Source organism: Pygoscelis adeliae, unplaced genomic scaffold (genome assembly GCF_000699105.1).
Source record: "Pygoscelis adeliae isolate BGI_AS28 unplaced genomic scaffold, ASM69910v1 Scaffold171, whole genome shotgun sequence".
NCBI classification, from domain to species: Eukaryota; Metazoa; Chordata; class Aves; order Sphenisciformes; family Spheniscidae; genus Pygoscelis; species Pygoscelis adeliae.
In genome coordinates, this window is record NW_008824186.1 from 245,507 (window position 1) to 254,867 (window position 9,361).

General features: G+C 40.2%; 1 protein-coding gene across 10 annotated transcripts in view; it reads left to right on the plus strand.

Moving 5' to 3' along the window:
• MICAL2 (microtubule associated monooxygenase, calponin and LIM domain containing 2) overlaps positions 1-9,361 on the plus strand; it is an 88,249-nt gene that overhangs the window by 49,216 nt on the left and 29,672 nt on the right. For all 10 annotated transcript variants that reach the window (XR_664041.1, XM_009334475.1, XM_009334476.1 and 7 more), the window contains exons 5-12: positions 799-900; positions 2,761-2,916; positions 4,029-4,129; positions 5,796-6,053; positions 6,857-6,972; positions 8,234-8,360; positions 8,561-8,651; positions 8,747-8,894. Coding sequence is in view for 9 of the 10 variants with exons in the window: in XM_009334475.1 (XP_009332750.1) it covers positions 799-900; positions 2,761-2,916; positions 4,029-4,129; positions 5,796-6,053; positions 6,857-6,972; positions 8,234-8,360; positions 8,561-8,651; positions 8,747-8,894 (1,099 nt within the window). In the remaining variant the exon portion in view is untranslated. The remainder of the gene's footprint in view (positions 1-798; positions 901-2,760; positions 2,917-4,028; positions 4,130-5,795; positions 6,054-6,856; positions 6,973-8,233; positions 8,361-8,560; positions 8,652-8,746; positions 8,895-9,361) is intronic.

Consider the following 9,361-nt stretch of genomic DNA (forward strand, 5'->3'; position numbering starts at 1 on the left):
CAAGCTCTCGGTCAGCTCCTCATCCATCCCCAGGCAGAGCTCCATGCACTCCAGCTGGTCATTGACATAGAGGGCGACACCCCCTCCTCATCTCCCCTGCCTGTCTTTCCTAAAGAGCCCGTATCCTTCCATCCCAACGCTCCAATCATAGGAGCCATCCCACCATGTCTCCGTGATGCCAGTAAGGTTGTAGCCCTGCAGGCGTGCGCATGTCTCTAACGCTTCTTGTTTATTCCCCATGCTACGTGTGTTTGCATAGAGGCATTTAAGTTGGGCCCCCGCTGAAGCTGACTTACTGGCTGGAGTTCCTTTGTGCTGTTCTTCAGGCACTCTCCTGAGTATGCTTCCATTTAATTTCTATTTAGAAGACAATTAAAAGTATTGAGAATGGAATGCTATTTTTCTTCTTTTAAAACCCAGCTCTCCCTTGCTGTTACCGCATATGTACAGCATATGTACTGTCTTGATAAGGTCATTGTGGGGCTATTTCTGTGAGAATGAAGTGCTTAAGCACATTCTTGTGATATGGGTCTGAGAGGAAGTTTAGTGCATTAGATGATCCAGATGAAGGCTTCCATTTTTTTTGTTGTCAGTTGACGAGCTTGACACCTTGCTAGTACAGCCTGAACATATCTTTGACTGCAGCAGAACTTCCCCTGCATCAAACTGAGGCAGAATTCAGCTCTGTTTGAATGAGAAATGGACTGTTTATCTTAATGCCCTTTCTTCAGACTCTGAAAGCACTTCTCCATTGTATTACTGAGGAATTAATAAATTAATTTTTTGGTGTGTTTTCAGAGATAGGTTGGAGGGCTGAATTTCTCCCCACGGATCACCCTTTATCAGAGTATGAATTTGATGTTATTATTGGTGCAGATGGCCGCAGGAACACGTTAGAAGGTAGGTGAATGTGTGCTTTTAGCCTTATTAATGGTCTTTAGGATATTTTGGAAGGCCTGAAAGTCAGGGGAGAACACAAAGCAACAGGCTACTTTTCAATCCACTGAAGTCTGCGTGGAAACTATTTTTTATGTGGTATCGTCTGCTTTTGTTGTTAAGTTGTAGCTCAAAATAAAGACGTGTAATGTCATTACTGATTGTCAGCACTGTATATCTGCATTGCCTCTAAAATGCATCATGATGCCATTGGGCTTGCTTCAAGGTTAAGTAATTATATGATAATTTAACTTTAAGGAAGCTGACAAGATACATATCAGGAATTGCATAGCCTTTGCTATTGTGCCGTAAATTTGCACTGTGTGTTTGAACTGATGACCAAAATGTGACTGCCGGGTATAACGAAGGCATTAGAGGTATCGCTCTTTTATAGAGGTGACTTAATTTCAGAAGCAGTTACTTTGGAAACGATACCAAAAGATAATATATAACTTGGGGGTGGGGGCAGGAAGAGGGAGGAAATGCTTCATGAACTTGAGCCATTGCTGAGAATTCAGACCACCTGAGCTGTCTTTGTTAGCGAGACACTAGCTAAGCTGCTCTCGTATCAAATGAACAAACCTGTTACTTAATTATATATTCCCCTTGTAGCTTTTATTATATCCATGTTAGTTTCAGTTCACTAAATACAGCATTTCCTTTTTTTATTAGCTTCATAGTTTGTCTGCTTATGCTTATATCTGCCAAGCACAATATGCTTAGAGTTAATTCCTTGTAACGCTCTATTAGAAAATTCCCCACACTATCGTCTAGCTATCCCCCATAAAAGACTGTTTAAGTAGTCAGGTATCAGCAAAACGAAATTATTCTTACCGCAGCTGCAGACTCTATTGAGAAGTTAATGGTCATTGTAGTACCAGGATCTAAGGGAATATATGGTGCACTGAAGATTGACAGTACCAGCTTCCATACGTAAACATATTAAGTTTATCCCAATGAAATAACAAGAGTGCATTAAGAAGCAGAGACAAAAAATTCATAGCTGATTTATTTCTTCTTAGAAAATACATGTATTTTCTGAAAAGTCATCTTCAGTTGGCTTAAAATACTCTAAGGGCCTTCTGTCCTACTTCAGAATTTACTTACAGATAAGGGGAATATGCAGAGGGTAAAACTTAAATGTGTGATTGCAAGAGTGTGGCTTAGTGGGCTTTTTTTGTGAAAAAAGGGAGCTAGGATGGAGCGAGAGAGCAAGTAACTTTGCAGTCAGTCTCACCTTAGAAATATAACAGTTAAGCCACTGAATATTTTTCAACCCCTAATACCTTTGAAAAACCTCAATAGCTGGTAGTGTGTGCACTTAAGCACTGTTACAGAGGTTTCTATTTTTCAGGTCTTTCTCTGCTGCTTTTGACTGCTGATCTCTTGCATGTTTTTTCACAAGCTGTTTACCACCTATATAATGAAAATCTTATTTGCTATTTAGCATGTTAAAAATGTTTCCCTCCATTAGATTTGATCTGCTCTATTTCCAGTCTGTTTTTCTTTAGTCATCATTTGTCCTTAACTTCTTCCCTTATTCAACTTCTTCCCATAGTTCACCTCCAGACCTTTTTTTTTTATTTTTTAAAATGAGACTTTATCTTGAATGCAGTACAGCTCCAGTTTTGCAGCTGAAGTGTGGAGAAAAGACTCCCTGCATTCAAGGGAATTTTGGAGGAATGACAGAATCTGCTGATGGTGTGTTGTTTGATGAAGTGTAGGACTAGACGTAGGAAAGAGATTGAGCTGCCTTGAGCTGACCCTCCCTGAAAGTCCGATGTGAAGTTTCCAGTGTTTTTAATTCTTTTCTTTGCTTTCCAGGTTTCAGAAGGAAGGAGTTTCGTGGTAAGCTGGCTATAGCTATCACTGCTAATTTTATAAACAGAAATACAACTGCAGAAGCCAAGGTAGAAGAAATTAGTGGTGTTGCTTTTATCTTCAATCAGAAGTTCTTCCAGGACCTTAAAGAGGAAACGGGTGGGTGCATCCTCATTTTTTCCACAACCAAATACAAGAGGCAGTAGAAGAACTCTTTATGTGCCAGGCCACCCTCCTATTCCTGTTAACATCAATTTAAATATATTGTATAAAAAAACCCCAAGTGATAAAATGCTGTTGAGGTCAGAATCTTGCAGATGGAGGTGTCCAATTATGGTACAGTGGGATTTTTTTTTTAGCATGGGCGTTGCCACATCATAGCTTGTTTTAATGTTTAAATTTTCCTCAACTGTAAAAATGTCTGCTATGTTGAACAAATTTAGAAGAGCATATTCAATGCCCAGAGATTTCCCTTAAGACATGGTTTGTTTTGTTTGTATCCGTTCACATACTGAACAGCTTAAACCCTGTGCAAAAGGCTCTGCCCTTCTGGGAGGAGTTTATTCTTGCTTTTTGATGTGTAGATCTGATAAACTGAAAAGAACTAGACAGGAATCTGTCATAAACACTTAAAATATAAACTGTGAAATACATCTGTATGAAAAGCGGTTTCAGAATAGTTGCATCCACTGTTGGTACAAGCAATTCCATTCTTGATTTACAGATTATTATTATTATTATTGAAACCAAAACTCCTGGTTACACACAGTGCCAGAGCCCTAGCAACCTAAAAAGCACTTTGTTCCCTTGGCTCCCCTTTTCTACCTCAGAAGATTGTAAAGGCTATAGTTAACTGGCTATTCCTTAAAAGGATGCTAAATAACTTTAAATTATTGTGCTGGTTTTGGCTGGGATAGAGTTAATTTTCTTCGCAGTAGCTAGTATGGGGCTATGTTTTGGATTTGTGCTGAGAACCGTGTTGATAACACAGGGATGTTTTCGTTACTGCTGAGCAGTGCTTACACAGAGTCAAGGCCTTTCTGCTTCTCACCCCGCCCCACCGGCTGAGACAAACTCTTGTTGCATAAGGCCGATCTCCTCTGTTGGTTTGTTTTGTTTTAGAGCATCTGGTCCACTAATGCTTCATCCCAGCTGGGAAAGTGAACGTATCTCAAAAAAGGAAATGCACCTATGGGGATCAATCACATGTTATTAGTAAATGACACAGACAATGCACTGTACTTCGTAACAAATGTATTATCTCTTTTCAGGAATTGACCTGGAGAATATTGTTTACTATAAAGATAGCACTCATTATTTTGTGATGACAGCAAAAAAACAGAGTCTTCTGGACAAAGGAGTAATTATTAATGTATGTAAAAATGCTGGCTAAACCCCAATTTTATTTACTTGGCACAGAATAAGTGTGAACATCTGCATAAACGTTGTTGCACGTTATAGAGGGTGTTTATAGACTTTCTAGATTGCTTCATTAAAGCTCAGATCATTTAGATCTTACTCTGGCTTTTTTTGTTTTTCCCTCCAGTCAGCACAAAGTTTCCGTAGAGAGCTGAAAACAATACTTCCTAAATTTGTCAGTTCTGAAACTGGCTGAAATGGGATCTTGACTCACCTTGGAAATATGTGGTGTGGTCATCACACCAGAAAATAAAAACCTCATTTATTTAAAGATGAACTTAGCACAGCTATGTCCAGTTTTATCAGGCAAATAAGGAAGCGTTAAAACCTACCCCAGGCTAAACTGCAAATTCTCTAAAGTGGGTGAAACATGATAGTAGGAGGCTATAAACACGATGGCCTGAACTTTCAGCGGTACTTGGGAATTGGAGGCCTCTTGTGTGCGCACTTTCTCTCTCGCTCTCTTTTTTCCTCCTTCTTCTGTAAGATATGGGGGTTTGTTTTCTTTTGTTTCTAGAAAGTGTTTTGGCACCATTTAAATTTCTCTTCCTGGAAACCCAAGAGAGGTCAGTTTTTCTTGCAAAGTAAGGCAATGCCAAAACAGCTGAGTATAACTTCCCGAAGGAAGTGCTTGTGGGGAGCTATCAGAAGGCTTCTTGGCTTTCTGATGGGACCATTTAGCTCAGTGCCATGATTTCCTGCCCTTTTGGAGGACGGGCTCCCAGGGCAGAGCAGCTGGTCTTGCCTAGCTGGGGCGGGAGAGGGGAAGGGCAGCAGCCCCCCCAGCAGTGGGGGGGGAGCGGGGGGTGGGCTGTGGGCTTGAGGGGCTGGTGTTTGTAGGTGGGGGCAGTCACAGGAGATCTCTGGGGAGTTTGGAGAAGAGGAGCAGCAGCTGTGGCCCGTCAGAGCTATTTTCCTGACCTGCTCAGGTCTGAGTGGGAAAAAAAAAAAAAAAGTCTGTTTAAAACAACTGGGCTAATAGCGGTTCTGTGGTATCATCCCTGCGATCAGGGGTCTCATCCACGATTAAGCTGTAAATAGAAACTGCCTTATTAATAATCACTGGCATTAAGTAGGATGACCTGTAAAGGCAGGGTCCTTTACCACACTGGCAAAAAAAAAAAAAACAACCAGCCCAAAACAGAACAACAGAAAAGCTTATATGATGCAAGTTTGAATGTGTTCTTACTGAGATGTTAACTCCAAACCTTCAGGCTGAGACCCACGTGTTGCATCATCAGTACATTGGTATTTCTGCTCTCGTGTGGTTTCAGATATGGGGTGCACACTTGCAAAAAAGCATTACAGTGATGATGATAACATCTTTTGATGGGAGGGAAGTAATGTTACGAAAATAACACATAACCGAGGAACTGGGAGGCACTATAATACTCTATTGCAAATAAATATGCTTATTCGGTGTTGGCATAGAGAGTTCCTGTTTGGTACAGTACAGGTACAGTAACCTATGTTTGTGTATTAACTTTTTGGAGGAGATTACAAATCTCACTTGGTTCTTTATGCTGTGAGATGTGTGGTTGCCACTCATCAGACTGCAGTTGTTCCAATCCAGAGAGAATAGTTGGAGTATCTAATCCTACATGCTTCTCTCCTTGCAGGACTATATTGATACTGAGTTGCTCCTCTGTGGGGAAAATGTGAACCAGAGCAATTTGCTGTCCTATGCCAGAGAAGCTGCTGACTTTGCAACTAATTACCAGCTGCCTGCCTTGGATTTTGCAATTAATCACTATGGGCAACCAGATGTAGCAATGTTTGATTTTACTTCCATGTATGCATCTGAAAATGCTGCACTAGTGAGAGAGAGGCACAGACATCAGCTCCTGGTGGCGCTTGTTGGAGATAGTTTGCTTGAGGTATGTCTTCCAAGTAGTCGTTTTTGGTTTGGGTTTTTTTTTTTCTTAATCCAGCCATTCAATCTACCCTCCAAAATAAAGCGTCCTCTCTCACGTGTCCTGAAACAATGGTACTTTCTTTGGAATAGATTTTTTTTTTCCTTTTTTCTTTTTTTTATGCCATAGTTTGTCATAACTAATGCTTGGCTGGCAGTCTCTGGCTGAGATCCTGTTTTGCTTTATGCAAGTTGTATTTCTGTTTGAAAACGGTGAGCTGTGTGTCCTCAGCTTGGGTGCATGGCATAATTTTCCTGACTTCCATCATAGAAAAAACTTGGTCCAAATTTTTATTGCAGTCTCTTTGCCTTAATGTGTTCTCTTTTTCTCTTTCTGAAATGAAAAGTGTATGTTGTAACTAATCTATTTTTTTAAACTCATGCTGACAGCCTGAAGTGTTTGAAAAGATCAGTCTAAAGCAAAATTAGGAGATGAGAAGAAAGGCATCTTTTTTCCCTTTTTTCCTTGACTAATTCTTAAGTCTTTTTTTTTTCCCCCCTCAGCCTTTACCTTTTGAGGTTAAGAAATTTGTTTTTAAATATAGAGGTTAAAAAAAGAAAAAGTGAAAGCAGTCTTGTTTATTACCTAAGACTTGGAGGAGAGAAATGTCTAAAAAGTGCAAGAGTTGGCTATGTTGTATTTTAACTCTTTCTGGGCTACTTTTCTAAGACAGTATGAAACCCTAGACTCCAAATTCACGTTGCAAGTTACTTTTGTAATAAGACCTTAAGAAACACAAGGAATTAAAATGTAAATGCTTCTTACAGCCCTTCTGGCCAATGGGTACTGGCTGTGCAAGAGGCTTCTTAGCTGCTTTTGATACTGCATGGATGGTGCGGAGCTGGGCTCAAGGAAAACCCCCGTTAGAAATCCTTGCTGAACGGTGAGTGATGCTTTTGTCTTCTCCATTGTTCCCAGTGTTTTAAAGAGTTGCAGTATTGGTAGAAGGCAGTGGAATTCAGAATGCCAACAGGAGAAGTATTCTTCTTCACTGCAATGGCATTGGGTTGAAATTATCCATTCCTTCAGGTTACTGAACAATTTACAATAGCAGTAGGCTGTTGCTCTGTAAGCTTCTGCACACTAATACAGAGATCCAGCAATGTGCATGATATGGGTTTAAGTTACTAATTTAAGTCACTAGTGACTAGAATTAAGTGTGATCCTTAAGGAAATAAACCAAAGATACCTTGTGTCAAAAGACTAACCCTCCAACCATCTCAGCACTTGTTTTTTGTTTGGTTTTTTTTTAATTAAAAAAAAAATCCTGAAACAAGCCTAAATAAATACTTTAACACTAACAGCTTTCATAGTTGGTATCTGTGATTTTAACTCTGCATTTTAGCTTAGTAACTCTGATGCCCTCCTTATTTAGACTAATAAATGTGTGGCAAAGCAGAATTGCTATAATGCTGCATCATAAGCTTCTCTATGTAATGTCTTTTCGACCAGAGCAAAAACTCTGTTAAGTACATCAGCAATCCTGGTGTCACCACGGTCTGATGGTTGAAGTTGCTGACTTTGGTCCCAATGGCAATTGCCCTCTCCGCTACAGCTGCCCAGGCTGTTTCGGGGCAGATACATAACAGAAATAGTCATGGTTGTGGTAATGCAAGTAGAAGCATTACTAAGTACAGTGCTTTGAGAAGCTTTCAGATGGAAGCCTGTGGGATGACTCAAGCACGGCATAGTCCCAAATGGAAAATTGAACAGCATAATAAAAAAGGCTGTGGTGGTTATAGGAATTGCAGAATGACGGGATTTAGTGCTGTTATGTGGTAAAGAAGTTACTCCTTGGGTGGATGTTAAAGCAAAACCAGATGACCGAATGATGTAACCTCCTTTTTTTTTTTTTCCTTTCCTTCGTCATCTTTTTCTTGCTTGCTTCCTGCCTCAGGAAAATATGGGCATAAGTTCTAAGAGCCTGTCTTTTTGTTGTCCTTTTTCTGTCTGGCATACTTCTGCTGAGCGGGGATAAGAAATGGGATGGATGCATTATGCATTTAGTGCATAACACTTGTCCTGGCAGAATCAAAATAAGGTGCAGGTAGCTGGAAAAAAAAAAAAAAACCAAAACCCCACACCTCTTTATATAATAAATATTCATTTTAATCAATATCTCTTGCATCTTTTTTCTCTATAAGAGAGAGCATTTATCGACTCTTGCCTCAGACTACCCCTGAAAATATTAACAAGAACTTTGACCAGTATACCATTGACCCAGGAACAAGATACCCGAACTTGAACTCAAGCTGTGTTCGACCTCACCAGGTCAGTACTTAAAAGGCTTGCATGTGAAATCACAGTTCATTTTTTGTCCAGGAGAAATAGGGCCACAAGTAGCGCATAAACAAAATCTTCAGGAGACTCCTTAATTTAGATCCAGCTGTTGATAAAGTTAACGCAGAAAGAAAACTTTTTTTCTCTCCAAGCAATTCTAACATTATGCTGTCAATCGCTTTTACTTGTAGGTGAGGCAATTATATGTTACCAATGAGCTACAACAATGTCCTCTTGAAAGAGTAAGCTCCATAAGAAGATCAGTGAATCTCTCACGACATGGTATGTCACATCTCATTTTTGCTGTGGCTTAATATTTGGAGCCTTCTGAGCATACAAAAACTGATCGAAATGTTTGCCCTCCACTGTAACCGCAGAGTCAGATATTCGACCTAACAAGCTTTTGACGTGGTGTCAGAAACAGACAGAAGGGTACCGTAATGTTAATGTCACAGACCTGACTACCTCCTGGAAAAGTGGCCTTGCGTTGTGTGCAATTATCCATCGCTTCAGACCTGACCTCATGTAAGTGACATCTGTAGATCTTGTTGAGTGTAGGATTTATTAAACATTTACTGAAGTATAGTGTAAGACCAAACAGAACAACACTGATAGTCTACAGTCCCCTTCTATTGCTGGTTTTTGCAAGGAGGGTGCACACCGTTGCCAGGTTTGGGGGATGGGGAGGGTGGGGTTGGTTTTGCTTTGTTTTTTCTGTATGTCCTTGCATGCCATTTAAAATGAAATATATATGCTTTCAAAGAGCTAGGAAGGCTTTGAACCTTATGACTTATGATCATGTTTGTGGGACTCGCATGGCTATTTAAAACAAAAATTGCAGTGCTTGGAGAATGTGAAAGTTGCATTCCCAGGTCCCTGGAGACAGGTTTTTAGTGTATGTTTAAAACCACAGCCATAATGGCACTGTCATGAGCTGCAGAAATACCTGGATGAGCCTTAAATGAGCCATCCTCAGTGTGTCGTCGTGGGTG